Source organism: Elephantulus edwardii, unplaced genomic scaffold, assembly GCF_000299155.1.
Source record: "Elephantulus edwardii isolate Elephantulus edwardi_28Jun2011 unplaced genomic scaffold, EleEdw1.0 scaffold00061, whole genome shotgun sequence".
Classification (NCBI taxonomy): Eukaryota; Metazoa; Chordata; class Mammalia; order Macroscelidea; family Macroscelididae; genus Elephantulus; species Elephantulus edwardii.
Window position 1 is genome coordinate 4,555,160 of NW_006399811.1, and position 18,016 is coordinate 4,573,175.

At 41.8% G+C, this 18,016-nt stretch overlaps 1 protein-coding gene across 2 annotated transcripts in view; it reads right to left on the reverse strand.

The window, feature by feature from the left end:
* ASTN1 (astrotactin 1) overlaps nucleotides 1-18,016 on the reverse strand; it is a 572,154-nt gene that overhangs the window by 285,322 nt on the left and 268,816 nt on the right. For both annotated transcript variants that reach the window (XM_006887713.1, XM_006887712.1), the window contains exons 6-7: nucleotides 17,372-17,521; nucleotides 16,147-16,314 (exon numbers count right to left, since the gene is read on the reverse strand). In XM_006887713.1, the coding sequence (XP_006887775.1) occupies nucleotides 16,147-16,314; nucleotides 17,372-17,521 (318 nt within the window). The remainder of the gene's footprint in view (nucleotides 1-16,146; nucleotides 16,315-17,371; nucleotides 17,522-18,016) is intronic.

The following is an 18,016-nucleotide window of genomic DNA, read 5'->3' on the forward strand; positions in this document are numbered from 1 at the left end:
ATCCACATCTCACTCCATACACAAAAACCAACTCAAAGTGGATCATGGGCCTAGGACTAAAACCAAGGACTATAAAATTCATTAAAGAAAAACTTGGGAGAACTCTAGAAGTCCTAATCCACAACATAAACAGTCTTCCAAGCATCCTGGAAAATTTACAAGCAGGAGAGAATAAAATAGATAAATGGGACCTTCTAAGAATCAAATTCCCCTGCCATCCAAAAACTTTTCCAACAGGGTAAAAAGGGAAGCCACAGATTGGGGGATAAATATTTGGTAATGACATGTCAGACAAGGGACTTCTACCTAAGTTTATAAAATACTCAAGCACCACAACAAGGTTTTATTTTGTTTTACATAGGGTGATTCTGAACTGGAGCTAAGTAGATGGTATCTAGCCACAATATCTTATCCATAAGGCCCTCAGGATTGACTGGCTTATCAGATCATGGGGAAATCATCTCACGGCTGCCACATTGCAAAATTACATCTAAAGCACTGAGAATCACGCCGAGCAAAATAAGGACATTTTTTTTGGAGATGGGAGTAGGTGGGGTGACAAACATACTTCAATTCGTGACATCTGGCTTTGTACTCTTTTGGTTCCAAAAAAAGCATGCACGCTGGACAAGGGGAGGGACAAGGTTATTGCTCTCCACATGGGAATGTTCTTCTTAGCTGTCACTGAATTGATCCCAATCCATAGCAAACCCCTGTGTGTAGAACAGAAGTGTCCCATGCTTTTTTCTTTTGGAAACAGAAAACCAAGTCCATCTATTAAGATACCTCTGGGCAGATTCAAACCACCAACCTTTAAGCTAATAGTAGAATGCTTACATCTATGTGTCACCTAGTAATTTTTCCTCATATAGAAACATCTCCAATATGTACTTGTAAAATGAAAATAAAATTAAAATGCTTCTATCAATTTATAGGAATTCTAGTATCCCAACGATACAGATAGGGAAGTCAATTAAATTTATATTCACATATAATGAACTCAAATGATTATATAGTATATGGAGGAAGACAAAGGGGAAAGGTTGCATGGTTTGGGAAAAAGTAATTTGTGGAAATACACAGTAGTAAGTCTAGGAGCAGAGAGTCCCGGTGGCTTAGTGGTAAGAAATAGTGCTGCCAACCCAAACGTATGCAGCTCTAATCCATCAGCTGCTCTGCTGGGAAAAGATGGACCATTTCCTCCTGTGCAATTTACTGCATCTGAAAACCTGCCAAAGGGTCAGTTTTAGGTTGTTTTGTGGTTGCAACAACAAAACAGGTCTAGGCATTATTGTAGACATAGAATGATTAACGAGTAAATGTGTATGATGATCCAAGGGTGGGGGTGTAGAGGGGTGAGGATGGGTAGAGGGGTTAATCATAGGGTAACAGAATATGATGAGTGGAGGGAGAGGTGGGTAAAGGAAATGGGAAAGATCCAGTGTGAAAAATGATGTATACAAACTTTGTAAGTAAACCAGTATAAAATAAACATTTTAGTAAAAAAAAAAAACACAACACAAAAAACCAAAGACAAACCAAAAAATATTTTCCTTCAGTGGAAAATAACCCCTTAATTGTCCTAATGATAGTTAAAAAACAGGAAGTCACCTTGGGAGGGTGTCAAGCGTAACTCTTAGAGGAGCCTGACTAGACAACGGGCCTAGAACCAAAAAACAGTCCTTTTCCACATCTGATGTTGTATGTTGCTATGTGCTGCTGAGCCACCATCAACTCACAGCTGACCCTTCAATGGGTTGTCAAAGGCTACAAACCACAGGGGAGGAGACTGTCTACCTTTCTCCCTTGCAGCAGCTAGTGGCTTTGGACTGCTTCCTTTTGGAATGGCAACACAACTCCCTTGCCCAACTGGCCAAGAGAGTTCACTATTTTATGTTTAGTTGTCATTATTTTTATGTTTCATGACAACTATTTGATGTCTAGTTGTCATAAAACATAACATACATGCAGAAACATCTCAGAGTTCAAGCAGAGCATTATTTTCTTAATGACGGCAATACCTACAATCTGTAGAGTGCATTTACCTTTTTCAAATTGCCTTCATAGTCATTATCTCCTTATGAGGCTTCCATCATTCATTATTATGTGGGAACACACTGCATACAACATAGAAAGCTTTTCTTCACATAATGGCATACACAGCCAAAAGTCAGGGAAACTTAGAAACTGTAAAGCATATCAGGGGAGAGTTTGAGGAAATCCAAAATTTGCCTTTCAAGTGATCCTCATTTCTAGAACTCACCAAACTTCAATCTTCTACATTTCTCCTCCAAACCAGATTAGCCAACTACTTTGAAAGGAGTCAGAACTTGATGAGGGCTGTTGCTATGGCAACCAACTGTTAAATCTTGACTTTAAGAGGGGTTTCATGCAAGCACAGGCTCTGACTGTTAGCTGTGAATTTTAAAGACCCCACTAGGGTGTTGGATGCCCTCCTAAGCTAGAAGTGTTACAGTCTCCGCATCTGCTGTGACAGATGGCGGGGAACACATGACGCACTGAGTCCGTGGTGATGTACATAGGAATCCAATGGAGAGCTGTGTCACGGCCACGGAGAGGTGCAAGCTAGGATGGAGGCAGCCTGCAAGAGGCCATCGGAAGCAGCTGCACTCTCAAGATGCACTTAGAAATGACCACCACTGCAGGGCCTGCAGCTGGCTGGACTTAACGTGCGCTCGGCACCCTGAAGGCAAGCGTCTTGGGTATTTTGTATGATGGGCTATGCTTCCTGTCGTTTTCTATTCCATAGATGAAGGACTGAGGCACAAAGTCCATCCAAGGCTTAACAACAGGCCATGAAGCTAAAGCTCTGCAGACATGACTGGATCACCATCAGTTCTACAGGAGGTAAATGCAGATGGAACTCAAGAGCCCCGAGTCATCTCTTTCCTGAAAATAGCTGCTGACAACTGAGTGGGCTTTGACTAAAAAGAAATCTTTGTAAGGTATCTGGACTGGGAGACTATTTACTTAGTTGTTCTCATCCTTTTCTGTCGATATGAGGCTAGTGGCAAAAAAAGGGTTAAAATGACCTCACATAACTTAGGAAGGAGAGAAACATGACAGAAATATATAGTAAATGAAAAACTCAATGGAGGCTGAAAATGGAGTGTGGAATGAGTGGGTTATTCATATTATTATTTCTGTTAGGTACTATTATGTCAACTCCAACTTATACTGATCCCACCTATGTTCGACACTGGCTAATCATATGATCTAAAACAGCAAGAACAAAGCAGAGGCTGAACTATCCTGACAAATCAGGTTTAAAAATTACAGAAGGCTACAGAGAGGTAACTGTGGTGACCCAGTTCATGAGGAGTAGGACTGCTAACTCAAAGGCATTTCTCTCTAATGATTCAAATCCACCAGAGGCTTCTCAGAGGAAATATGGGCAATCTCCTCTTATGCAATTTACAGCCTCAGAAACCAAGCAGAGAGGCTGTGGGCTGGTTCTGACTCGATGGCAATGCGTGGCAGAGAAGCTGTGGCTGACAGCAAAGAGGAGGCGTGCTGGTTGAGTGTCAAACCTGGTCAAGTCCCCCGGAGCAGGTTTTACACATTTCGTCATGGTTGTGTCTGTTTTATGAAGAGATCTGGGACTGAATGGATGTCAGAGAACACCCTGAAGGGAGATTAAAGTTTGATTCCGCTTGGAAGTCTGTGCTCCCTGCAGACTGATAAAAGCTGCCATCTTGAAAAGGGTCTGAGGCCTGGATTGATGGGCTCGGGAATGAGGCTGGCGTATGAATCCTCCACAGCTGCCCATACGGCAGAGAAAAGGCCAGGAGCTGAGTGGGGAAGAGGAGTCCTTGAGACTTTGAAGCAGATAGTATGCCCCAATCAGGAACAAGATAAAAACCGAGCACAACAAAAAAACCTTAGAAATTCAAGGAAAACAGACCTCTCCCTGGATCCAACCAGAGCACACTCTCATACAATGTTGGTGCTTTGTTGTTAACCCAGGTTAACCAGATACAAGCGCTCATGAGGCAAAACTGGAAGGACTGTGAGATACTGCAAGTGTGAAGATCAGCAGAGGGTTTGGAGCTCAGCTGCAGCTGCTTAGAAAAGGGAACAATCTTAGTCCTTCCAGGGTGTTCTGAAGCATGAGCAAGGGAAAGGCAGGACGGTACAGTGAACACGAGGCGGGCGTGGAAGCAGCAGCCTGGATTTGAAGGGCAGCACATTTATTAACTAGGCTTGAGACAATGGGCAAATAAGTTAATATCTCTGCAAAATGGAAAGGAAAATACTATCCACTCCATAGAGTCACTGTGAAGACTCTTAAATGACATAATTTAAGTAAAACACAGTGATACTTGACAAGTGGAGAGCTCTCCATTTATTTTACATGGTCAGGTGCCTTCAAAACAGTTCTGGCTCACAGCAAGTGTACACAAAGCAGGGTGAAACCCTGCCTTGTCGCGGGCCCTTTTTGCAGTCTCAGCTCTGCCTGGGACAGCACAGTCAACCCATCTCTGTGAGAGACGTTTTCCTTTGCTGACTATTTTACAAGCATGGTGTTTTTCTCCAGGTGCAGGCCTGTCCTGATCACTTGTCCAAAGTAAAGTGAAACAAAGTCTTGTCAACCTTTTCCTAAGGAACATGATGGCTGTACGTGCTCCAAAACAGATTTGTTCATTCTTCAGGAAGCTCACGGCATATTAAATATTCTTCACCACCACTATAACACACAGACATCAATGCTTCCTCAATCTTCCTTATTCACTGTCCAGCTTTTAAATGCATATGAGGCAACTGAAAATACCTTGGCTTGGGTCAGAGGCACATTAGAATTTAAGGCGGCATCTTTGCTTATTTTAAAAAAACTTTTTTATCAAGAGGGATAATTTACAAAGTATATTGGTTCGCTTATGCATACACATTTTGTTTTATAACATTAATGACAATACCTCCTCCAATGTCTGAGCACCCATTTAATACACATTGCATTTCCCTTCACTCATCTTTTTTTTATAATTTATTTTATTTGACTGAAAGCTTACAAAACATACTGGCTTTTCATTCAATCATTCACATATATGTTGCTTTATAGCATTAATTATCACTGACTAATAATTGCTTAATGATAAGGACCTGCATTGTCAACTATAAGCCTTATAGTTCAAATTCACTAGTTGCTCTACAGGAGAAAGACTGGCAATCTCCTCCCATGCCAATTTGTTGTTGTTATGTGCCACTGAGTTAGAAGTGACTCACAGCTGTCCATCCAGTGGTTTTCAAAGGCAATAAGTCACAAGAGAATTGACTTCTCATCTTCCTCCCAAGGAACAGTTGGTGGATTTGAACCATGTGGCTTTGGGTTGGTAGTGCAGTTCCTTACCACTGGGCCACCAGAGTTACATCTTAGGTGATTTACTGCCTCTGAGAACCTACTGTAATGCCAGCTATGAGTCAGTTCCAATTAGATGGTATCTAACAACAATAACAATGAATTACAAAGTCTGGTTAATGCCTCATTGCATATTACTTTTCAAATTATTCAATCTCTCTCTCTTTTTTTTATTCCTTTCTCTTTCCCTTTCCATCTGAGAACCTTGTAACATGGTCTAAAGCCATTAGGCTCAAGGCTGAGGTGTCTGTGAGCCTATTTCAGGAGCTGTCCTAACTGTATTCAGCTGCTAGCCTTGATTTATAATCTTTATACTTACCAATCAAGGACCTCTCCAGAGCACTAAAGAGCAATGATGTCACACTGGAGACTAAGGTGTCCCTGGGCCAGGCCATAGTCTTTGCAATTGCATGCTATACATCAAAGATCTGGACAATGACTAAGGATGATAGAAAGAGAATTTACACCTTTGAGCTGTGGTGCTGGAGAAGAGTGTTGAATATACCATGGACTGCTAGGAGAACAAACAGGTTTGTCCTGGAGAGGTTGAAATTAGGCTGCTCCTTGGAGTCAAGGATTCTGAAGCTTTGTCTGACATACTTTGGGCATGTTGCAAGGAGGGACGAGTCCTTGAAGAGGGATGTCATACTTGTGAGGGTTGAGGAACAGTGCAGGAGAGGAAGACCCTCGATGATATGGATTGATTCAGTGACTGGGGTAATGGGGGTAGGTGTGTCAGAGACAGTGAGGATGGCACAGGATAGGGTAGGGTTCAGGGCTCTTGTATATAGGATTGTTATGAGTCAAAACCAACCCGATGGCACATAATAACAACAACAACAACATGGTTTTGTGTGGTCTGTGAGCTATCACATTGGATTTTGGACCCCAGCAAAGAAGTAAGATGGTGTTGAGATAAGCAGAAATATGTATCAGGGAATGGAGGATATGTGTGGCCTCATAAGAACTGGTTTTGTGTTACAGCTGCTGTTGATGGGGACAGTTCCCCTTTTTGAAGTTGGTAAAGGTCAGATATGGCCATCCTCATGTGGCCATTGCTCTTTTTACACTACACCTGCTAACCATCTAAACATAATTCTATATATGCCATCCTCTCTTTAGCTCTCTATAATAATGGCCTTATATCATAATTGTCCTTCTGGGACTAACTTATATCACTCAGCATAATTTCCTCTATTTTCTCACATTGCGTATTTAGTGAATTCTTTTCTGGTGTATAATATTCCATGGTGTGACTGTCTTTGCTCATTTATCATTTGATGGACATTTGAGTTGTTTCCATTTCTTTGCTATTATATATAATGCTGCAATGAACATGATGTGATTATATCTATTTGTGTCCCAGCTCTAATATACATCTATATATTTAGAAGTGGGACTGCTAGCTCAAATGAAATTTCTTCTCCCAACTTTCTAAGAAGTGCCAAATTGATTTGCATTGTGGTTTAATCACTCTACATCCTTATTAGCAGTTCATGAAAATTTCAATTTTCCCACAACCTCATCAGAAAGCTGGACAATGACTAGGGATGACAGAAGGAGAATTGATGCCTTTGAGCTACGGTGCTGGAGAAGAGTACTGAAAATACCATGGACTGCTAAGAGAACAGATTCATCCTGGAGATTGTTAAACCAGGCAGTTTCTTAGAGGCAAGGATTCTGAAGCTCCATCTACATACTTTGGATGTGCTGCAGGGCGGGACCAGTCCTTGGAGAGGGACATCGTGCTTGGGAGGGTGGAGGGACAGAGCAAGAGAAGAAGACCCTTGATGAGATGGAGTGATTCCGTGACTGGAGTAATGAGGATAGGTGTGTCAGACACAATGAGATTGCCACGGGACAGGGCAGAGTTTAGTGCTACTGTACATAGAGTTGCTATTACACATGCCTCGCAGCTGACTTGATGGTACAAAGCAGCAGCAGCAACAACAACAACATTTTCTTGTTGGACTTTGCTACTTTCCTTTAGTAGGACAGAGATGGTGATATCTCATTATTTTTATATGCATCTCTCTAATTGCTAATGATCTCGTGCATTTCTTGATTCATTTGTTAGTGATATAAATGTCTTCTTTGTGAAGTGTCTTTACATGTCCTCTGCCCATTCTCTACTGAGGTTAATTGTTCTTTTTCTTGTTGAAGTGTTGGCATTTTCAACAAAGTTTAGAGGACCCCTTTCCTTCGTAACACTTCAAAGAGCTCTTCTGCATCAGATTTGCTCACAATAAAATAAACATTCTGTATGGCTGTTTTTCAATATTTCTATAAATAGCTCTGGGAGTCTAGTGGCAAGAAGCTGCACTGCAATCCCAAAGGCACACGGTTCTAGGTCACCAGCTGTTCTGTGGAAGAGAGATGGGTAATCTGTTCTTATGCAATTAACTGCCTTTGAAAACTCACTGGAGGGTCATCTATGGGGTGGTTCTGACTCTCAGGTAACAAAAACATGGCTATTTTTTCAATATTGCAACTCAAAGCTTGAATTTTTGTCTTTAATGCTAAACTGAAGAACTCGATGGGCAAAATATTGAATAATACTGGAAATACTAAAAGAAGATATTAGAAATACAAAGACTCGCTGTACAAAAAAGAATTAGTTGACATGGAAAATATTTCAAAAGATGTCTCAGTGAAGGAAGAAGTTGAATGTACGTGCTGTGCTCCCTTGGGAAAGTCTGCTGTCAAGGACATCTTCAAAGTGCTGAAGAGAATGGATGTCAGTTTAAAGACTAAGGTGTGCTCTATTTAAGCCATAATGTTTTCACTTGCTTGATATGCATCAGAAATCTGGACAATGAATAATGATAGTAGAAGAACTACTGCCTTTGAGTTGTGGTACTGTACATTCCATGAACAACAAAAGAACAATCAAGCCTGTCTTGGAGGAAGTACAACCAAGGTGTTTCTTAGAAGCAAGATTGGGGAAATTTGTTCTCATAAGACTTGATCATGTGAAAAACTAATCCTTGAAGAAAGGTAATATACTGGGAAAGGGCTAAAGAAAGAAAGGAAGACCCTTAATGATACAAATTGACATACTGATTGTAACAACAGGCTCAAGCATATCAGAGATAGTAGGATGGTGCAGGACAGGGCATAGTTGAGATACGCTGTTCACAGAGTCTCTATGATTAATAATAGAATTGATAGCCGACCCTGGAGGAGGTGGATTCACACAGTAATTGGTATAATGGAGTTAGGTGTGTTTGGGACCTGTTTCAGGATAGGGCAGGAATCAGAGCCATATGCATAAGGTCTCTATGAGGTGCAGATGACTCAACAACACATAACCATAACAGTAACAACATATGCATGTGAAAGTTAGGCAATTAAAAGAGAAGGCAACAGAACTGATGTCTTTCAATTATGGTATTGATAAATAACATTATCTATACTATGGGCGATAATATGGACTATCCCTGGAAAGTTGTGGAAATGGAACACACTGTTTAATGAAGTGTTAGTGGGATAACATCAGAAACTAACTCACATACATCCTGAGTCATGTCGAAAAACCAAAACATACCCTGTCAAACCTGAAAATTGCTAGAATAGCTCTTCTCAAAGAAGAAGCGATTCTGTACCAGGTCAAACTAAACTCAGCAAGAGACAGAAGATGGCTGATAGCCCTTGGGATATGGGCCTGCATTTATTAGACAGACTCAAAATCAAATCAGGAAACCAATGGGCATAGATGATTATGTAATAGTTAACCTATGCTGGTGGTGTTCACCATATGCTAGGTATTGGAGAAGAACTTTATGTACATTACAGCCCTCTTAAATCATAAACAAAACCACCTCTTTTTTCAGTTTGTTGCACTGTGGTGATTTCTGTGTCACTATGATGCTGGAAGCTATCTCTGGTTTTTCAATAAACCAGCAGGGTCAAACATTGGAGGACAGGTTTTAGTAGAACTTCCAAACAAAAGCAGATTAAATAGGAAGAAGGACTGGCCAGCTACTTCTGAAAGGATGGGCTCCTTGAAACTGCTGGATACAATGGGTATTGTCTTCTAAAGTTCCTAAGGTTGGAAGCACTCAAAATGGGATTGGGGAACTGTCTCTTCAAAGGAGAGTTCATTTTAATTATATGAATGAAACAAAGTTTATAGCCAAAGGACGGTCTTTTGCTGCTATGATAAAACTCAAAATGAAGAGAAACAGCTGCAAACATCCATTAATAGCTGGATTATGGAATGTACACGGTACAAATCTGGAAGATGAGAAATAGTAAAAAATGATTTGGAAGGCATGAAGATCAATATCCTAGGCATTAGTGAGTTAGAATGAAATGGTATAGAACATTCTGAATCAGACAAACATATGGTTTTCTATGCTGGCAATGAAAAATTGAAGAGGAGTGGTTCTGCATTCATTATCAAAAAAAGTATTTCAAGATCGTTCCTAACATACTATGCTGTCAGTGACAGGATAATATCTATAGGCATAAAAGGAGGACCTGTTAATAGGACTATTATTCATATTTACCCACCAATCAATAAAGCCAAAGATGAAGAACTTAAAGACTTCTACTAACTGTAATCTGAAATCGATCAAATATGCAATCATGATGCATTAATAATAACTGATGACTGGAATACAAGCATTGGAAACAAAGAAGAAAAACTGGTAGTTAGAAAATATAGCCATGCGAACAGTTAGGAGGCCAGAGGTCACATGACAGAATTTTAAGCAACCAATGACTTATTCATTGCAAATAACCTTTTTAAAAAACATAAGAAGTGACAATACATATAGATCTTATCCAGTGGAATACATCGGAACCAAAGGACTACATCTCTGGAAATAAATGGTGGAGAAGTTCAGTGACATCATTTAGAACAAAGCCAGGGCCTGACTGTGGAAAATATCATCAATTTCTCATATGCAAATTTTTACTGAAGCTGAAGAAAATAAAAGCAAATTCTGGTTGTCAGAAAGATCTTGACTGCAAGCAGAGAATACCAGAAAAATATTTACTTGTGTTTTATTGACTATGAAAAGGCATGTGACTGTGTGGATCATAAAAGTATGGCTAAACACCAAGAACAGGAATCTTAGTACACATAACTGTACTAATAAATCAATGCATATACCACAAGGGAATGCTGCATGACTTAAAATCTGGAAAGGTATGTGTCAGGGTTCTATCCTTTCACCATACCTATTTAATCTGTATGCTAAGAAAATAATCTGAAAAGTTGATATATATGAAGGGAAATGTGACATCAGGATTGGAGGAAGATTAATTAACAACCTGCAATATACACAGGACACAACCTTGCTTTCTGAAAGTGAAATGTATTTTAAATACTTACTGAAGATGAAAGACTAAAACCTTTAATATGGATTACACTTCAACAAAAAGAAAACAAATGTCCTTAGCACTGGTCCAATAAGCAACAACACGATTCATGGAGAAAAAAAATGAAGTTGGCAACAATTTCATTTTGTTTTTATCCACAATCAACACCCATGGAAACAGCACTCACTAAATCAAATGAGATATTACATTGAACATTTATGCTTTATAGTGTTATAGAACAAAGGTATCATTTCAAAAAGTAATGTGTGCCTGATGTAAGCCATGGTACTTTCTGTTGTTTCAAACTCATTTGAAAGCTGGACTAAGAATAAGGAAAACCAAGCAATTTATCTCTTTGAATTGTGGTATTGGTGAACAATAATGAATGGCCAAAAGAACAAACAAATCTGTCTTGGAACAAGTACAGTCACATTGTTCCTTAGTAGCGAAAGTGGTGAAATGTCACCTCACATTTTTTGGGCATGTTCTCAGGAAAGGCCAGTCCATTTCTCACATTGGAAAAATGAAAAAGTCAGCAAAAGAGGCAAGCCCTCCAAGACGGATGGATTCGGTGAGTGGAACAATGAAAAGACTGTAAGATGGTGCAGGAAGGCAGGGCTTCATTCTGTTATACGTGGGCTTTCCAGGTGTTGACACTGACTGGATAGCGCTGACAGTATAAGAGAATCTGAATGCAGAGTGAGGCTAGAAGGGAAAGGCAGTGAGCCTCGTCTGGCTCCAAACCTTCTGCCAGATTCCCAACACATTTTGACAACATCAGTATAGCCATAATCAGGCGGGAGGACATGAAAGGTCAATAGCACAATGCTTATTGACTTATTCTCTTTATCTATGGGTTTTCAGTTGCTTCTGTAATAAACTGCCACAAATATTGTGGTTTAAAATAATGTGAGTTTATTTTCTTATGATTCTGTAGGTCAGCAGTCTGAATGGGTTTCATCGGGGTTTCTTATGATTCTGTAGATCAGAAGTCTGAATGGGTTTCCTTAAGGAGACTTCCAGAAGGGTAAGGGAGAGAATATGCTTTTTTGTCTTCTTCAACTGCTAGTTACTATTGCTTTTAGTCCCCTTTAAAGCCAGTAATGGCAGGGAGAGTTCTCATATCACACCACTCTGATCGCATCTTCTCCCTCTCTAGTCCACTGTTAATGGTGCTTTGCGGTTACATGGCCAATGCAGACAGGTAGTGTGCTTGACAGTTATCTGAAAGGTTAGTGTCCACCCAAAGGTACCTTGGAAGAAAAACATGATGCTCTTATTGAAAATCAGCCACTGAAAGTCCCAAAGAACCCAGTTCTGCTCTGACACACATGTTGCCATGAGTTAACGTCAATTTGATGGCAACTGATAACCAGTTACCCCTAGTTAGGTGAAGGTAATCTCCCTATGTTAAGGTCAGCTGGCTAGCAATCTTAGTTCCCTCTACATCATTAATTCATCTTTGTCATGTAAAATAACCTAATCACAGGTTTGGGGAATAAGGATTTGGCTATTGTTAGGAGTCCATTATACTATTTGCTACATGTGGTATTTAAAACCACTGTGCAGGAGGTGATGGACAGAGCCATGTTTAGGTTTGGAAAATTTTTTTTGGAAGGATGCCTAAGGGGAGCTCCAGACAGACACCAGAGGCTGCTCCTTTACAGTGACGTGTGGATGTGTGTGTGTGTGTGTGTGTGTGTGTGTGTGAGAGAGAGAGAGAGAGAAGAGACAGAGAGAACATGAGAACTTGCACTGTTCAGCATATCCATATGGGCAGACCCCTCAGCATGGCTGGGAAAGCACATGTCCCAACACTATGACATTTCCAAGTAAGTTAGCTGGAGGGATGCAAAAATAACGTTGACTTGACTTTCAGCCAATTCCCACACTCAGCTCTTTGGAGAAACACTCTAGGCTGGAGTGTGGGAGGCGATAAAGTTTCTTACTGATGAGCACGTGGGATGACCACATCATCCCTTGTGCAGAAAGGAGCGGGGGTGGGGGGGCTTTCCAATTCCAGCATTAATGAAAAGAAAAGTCTCTACAGCATTCCTTCTTGGTTGTTATCCAAAATGAAGATGTTGCCCCTCAGTTCTGCTGTGGGGACTGGGGTCTCACATTTAGCCTCTTGGTATGGTTTTTCTGGTTGTAAGTTCATTTATTGCCATAAAGACAGGAGAACCCCCAGCGAAAGACTGGCTTATCAAAGTCATTTTCAGCAACACTAAAAATAAGACATCTGGAAGGGACTAAAGGGTTAATGGGAGAGCAGGACTGTAGACAAGCATCTTCCTCAGCTTCTGGGGCATGGAGCAGAGATACTTAGAAATGGTGCTTGCTGAAATAGTTTGAGTGACAACTATGCTGGGCCCTGACATGTCTGGGGAAATTAAGTAACCTTTTCTAATGCTGCCTATGCCCTTTATATGCCACCTCTACTCCTTATAATGCTACTTCTTCTCTGATATCATGATGAATAAAGCACAGATTCTATATTCTATAACTTTGGGGCTTTGGAAGGGAGAAAGAGAGAGAGAGGGACAGGGAGAGGGAGAGAGAGAGAGAGAAAGATATGGATGACAAAATATATACTATTTTGGTGTTTAAGTATTGATCTTAAATAAGGAGGCTGGTCCATCTATATAAACAGCTTACATTGGTCTACTAACTTGAAGGTTGCTGGTTTGAGCCCATGCTGTGGTATCATGAGGGAACTCTGGTAGCCTAGTGGGTAAGGAGCTGTGTTGCCAACCGAAAGGCATCTGATTTAAACTCACAGGCTGCTTCTTGCTAGAAAGAAGGGCAATCAACTCCCATGTGATTTACTGCCTTGGACAACCCACTGGAGGGTCAGCTAAGGGTTGGTTCTGACTTGATGGTACTCAGCAGTAAGTGGAACCATGGAAGAAAGGGGTAGCAATCTGTTTCTGTTAAGGTTACATACAATCAAGAAAACCCTAGGAAGCCAATCTTCTCATGTAGCCCATGTAGCTGCCATGTTTTGGAAACAACTTGAAAGCAAAGCAACAGATTTGGGGAGTTTTGATTGCTCATTTGCTCCAGCTTTACACTAAGGACCCCTGTCACCTTAAAACATCAATTATCTCCTTCACCACATGCAATTAAAGGTGTATCCTTTTCTTTGACCCTAGAACAGCAAACAAGAGCCACTGGAGATCACATTTCTCTCAACAATGAGTTTAAGAATTGAGACTGTCCCAAACTCTTCTAATCCAAGCCAGCTGGTGAACTGGGAGACCACAGACCAGCTCATAGTATGGACAGGGCCCACCTTTGTAACTAGTTCTTTTTTTTTCTTTCATTCTCCTGAGAACACTGGCTCTTGAGCATGGTGTACAGCCCATCTGTTTGGTTTGGTGTTTGCCTGACAGCGTGGGAGGAGCAGCACGTAAGTACAGTCTTAGACAGCAGATGTTTGAAATGTTGTACTTCTCTTCCATATGGGGGCCTAAAATCTCTGTGACGGGCCCACGTAAAAACAACTTTTAGACATAAAAAGGTGAACTGTAGGCATGTAGGCATTGCGGCTACCAATTCTCCCTCCAAGAGATGTAATAATGGATTATGCAAGTAGGCACTGCTTCTCTCAGATTCAGTTTCTAGTGAGATCTTTCAACTACAACACCTGAAGAAAAAAGAAGTAGAAGAAGAAAAAGAAAAGGAGAAAGTAGAAGAAGAGTGAGTGTGGTAGAAACTGTAGATGATTGAAAAAGAGACTGAAAAACTGATCCTTGTTCTAAATTAGATTATATGCTGCCCCTTTCAAAGATATATTGAGCTCTTAAACCCAGTGTCTGGAAACATGAGCTTGCTGGGAAATGGGGTCTTTTAGGATGTCATCTGTTAACATGAGGTCATACTAGAGCAGGATGAATCCTAATTCAATCTGAATTATGTCCTTTCCAAAGAGGGAAAGAGATACAGAAAGATACACAAAATAAGGATACCATATGGAGAATCACACGCATGCTAAGGAGAGTCTGAGGTCTGACCAGCTAGAGGAGACAAGAGAGACACTTCCCCATTGATTTTGACTTTTGGCCTTAAGAAACAATGAGTTTATGTCTTGTAAGTTCTATAGCTTGTAATACATTGTTACTGCATCTCTTGAAAACCAATAAAGCCCTTCTTTCTGGCAAAATTTGCTCAATAGGGAGATCTTGGATATCATAGCAGTCTCCTCCTTTACTCTATGGCATCATACTTCTTCTATGAAAGATCTCACCATGGTATTAAACTCTACTGGCATTAGGTTTGGTGGACTAGTGGATAAAGAGTTTCACCACCAACTCAAAGACAGGTCATTCAACCCTACGTTTCTCTATGAGAAAAGTTGGGCAATCTCCTCCCATGTGATTTACAGCCTCTGAAAACCCACTAGAGGGTTAGTTCAGAGTTCTTTCTGACTTGGCGGCATATAACAACCTTCTGCGATGAAAGTGAGATCAACTCAGAAAGCGGGCCCCACTCTTGTGCATATGATGACACTTAAGGAGCCGTAAGAGTGCTGCAGAGCATGCCCTCCAGTGCATGCCAGTGCTGCTTCTGGACTCTCACTCACTCCAGCCTCAGCCCCATTTGACAGTATAAGAGCCTTAAAGGTGTACACACTGTTTGACCTAGTGATCTCACATCTAAATCATGTACCTAAGAAAAGAATTTCAAATGTGTTTTGTGTTTATATGCAATGATACTCCTTTTAGTATTTGCAAAATTTAACAATCTAAACTATATGGCAATTGGTTTGGTGTTTAGGTAAATGTCAAATAACAGGCACCATTTAAATGAGCTACAACACAGACAATGCAAGAAATTATGACTTTAAGGACTAAAAGGTTATTAGTCATGCTATTAAAGATTATATGATGATGGTTTTAGAAAATCCTTGTTCTAGAACATTACGAGGGGAGAAAAAGCAAGAAAACTATTAAATCTAGTATGCTGCCAAGCCTCTAAAAAAATCATGCATAGAAAAATGATTGGAAAGGAAGATATTAAAATTTTAAGAAAGATTATCTCCAGGTGATAGAATTATTGATGATTATCATTTTCTTCTTTAAGCTTTTGGAACTTTACAGATTTTCTATTATAATAAACAGGCATTAATTTAAAAATCATAAAATGTCTAGCCCCAGCAAGTAAATATGCCCTGAATGACGACAAATGGGTAGCAGAGCCCATCCTCTGCTGATCTTTCTGGCTGAAGCTACAGTTAGGACCCTCCCATTGATACAGCCAGAAGATGACCCCGTGTTTTAAACCAACAAGCTCAGTGGCTTGACCATAGAATGGTGGCTTGAATGGTGGACTTCTGAAGGCAGAGGGACAGCTTCATAGGATGATCTAAGTTTCAAGGGGGTGATTGCAAGAGACATGATCTCTCTGACAGTTACCCGCTGCCCGGTGCTCCCGCCTACCGGTTTCGGGGTCACATTGGTGTTCACAGGGGTCCAGGAGCCGCCGGGCACAGAGGTCCATGGCCCAGGGCCCGCTGGAGTTCTGCTGTGAGAAGAGTACCACTTGGGCGGGGTTCAGCCAGTCGCTGGCATCCAGCTGGCTCCCCTCCAGCAAGATGAAGCGGCTCCCTGCAGGGGGGCGAGAAAGCAGGCCCAAATGTACACACACAGTGCGCCCAAGTCACTGAAGACAGAGAAAAGGCCACTCTGCCCATTAGTCCCCATCAAAGAGCATTACCTCTACCAGCCCTGGCCCTCGATTAGCTCCAGAGCAACGGATCAGCAGATGGAGGCTCAGCTATTGCTTGGACAGCCATGAGGCCAGAAGGTTTAGACCCTCCTGTCCTATCTCCCCTGCTGCTTCACCCCTCTCGTCTCATTTAGGCATTCCTGAGGGACGAAGAGCCAGGCCCACACTCTGAGGGCCGTGGCACAGCTCCATCAGACCCAGCCACAGGCACTGGCTCTCATCCAGTGACAGAGACCTGCTGCCTGTCTTCGCCGGCTGTGAAATAGCAGGCCCCCAGCACGGCGAGCAGTCCCCACCTGTTTCCAGCCTTACAGCAGCCCGGAGAAGAGACATTAACAAGTCAATTAGATACTCTGGGCTTAAATAATTCAAGGCCTCTCAGAACCTATATTACTCCCTCATTATATTGGGGTCTCCCTGGATGAAAGTAAATTATTGCTTCAGAGTTCTAGGCTGAGAGGGAGTTACTGCAATTAGGAATTTTCCACCCGAGCATACCAAACTGAAGAAGCATGGCTAATCTTTAAACACCTCTACTCCTCCATTTAGCTCTTCCTCTCTCAAAGACTAAGTGAACCTCAGCGTCGACCCACCTGTAGTCAGCACGCTCCGCATTTCTCTGCAAAGACAGGGGCTAATTTCAAGACAAGCAAAAGTGGGACTAAGTACACGCAAATAAAGACATGGTGATTTGTCCCGTTGTGCTTTTTTAAAACCTGCTTACATATTTTATATGTGGACACTTGTTTGGCCCTAGGCTTTACTCAGTTGGGTTTATGCTCTGTGCATTTGTATGGGTGTGAGTGTGTGCGTGTGTGCGCGCATGCCCGCTTTCTGTGATCATAACTAACAGTGATTCTTCGCTTCTCTTGCTTGCCTAACCAGAAAATCTTCCTCCTCGGGGGCAGAGGTCTCATGAGGGGAAAGGGGGCTTACCGTCAGCGATCAGGTGCTCAGGTACGTGCAAGGTGATTTTGACAATGAGCGGACAGCTGACGTGAGAGGCGCACACAAGGCCGATCACACAGCTGGTGATGCTGATGAGCGTCAAGGTGGTCTTATTCACGGGACTCCGGGGAGAGCCCACTGGAAGCAAGACAAAAGGAAGGCACACGGAGGTCAAAATCCCAGCAAGAAAGTCCAGCTTGGCCTTTTGTTCTTGGTCCTCTCTGCACAGCCTGGGAGAGGTGGGAGGTGCGGGGAGGAGGGCACCTAGCACACTTAGGGGAGGTGGGCAATGCTTGCAACTGCATGGCCTTTTGACCTTAATCTCTGCGGAGCAGAGGGCCTGGCCAACTAGTGGCTGTCAGGGTCCACAATGGGCAGCTGACCGCAAGCCCTCTGCACTCTTCCCGTGTCATGTTCACAAACGAAAGCATAAAAGGAAGGCTTCTCTCCCTCTGTCTCATTGGAGGTCCTTCAGTGGAACAAACGCTGTGAACCTGGCTATGCATCTATGATGGATTTCTGGTGCCATAGCCCACAGTGGATTGCACTGCTGACCCCAAAACCATGTGCATACAGCAGTTCAAACCCACTAACTGCTCACAAAGAGAAAGATGGGCATTCTCCTCCTGGGAG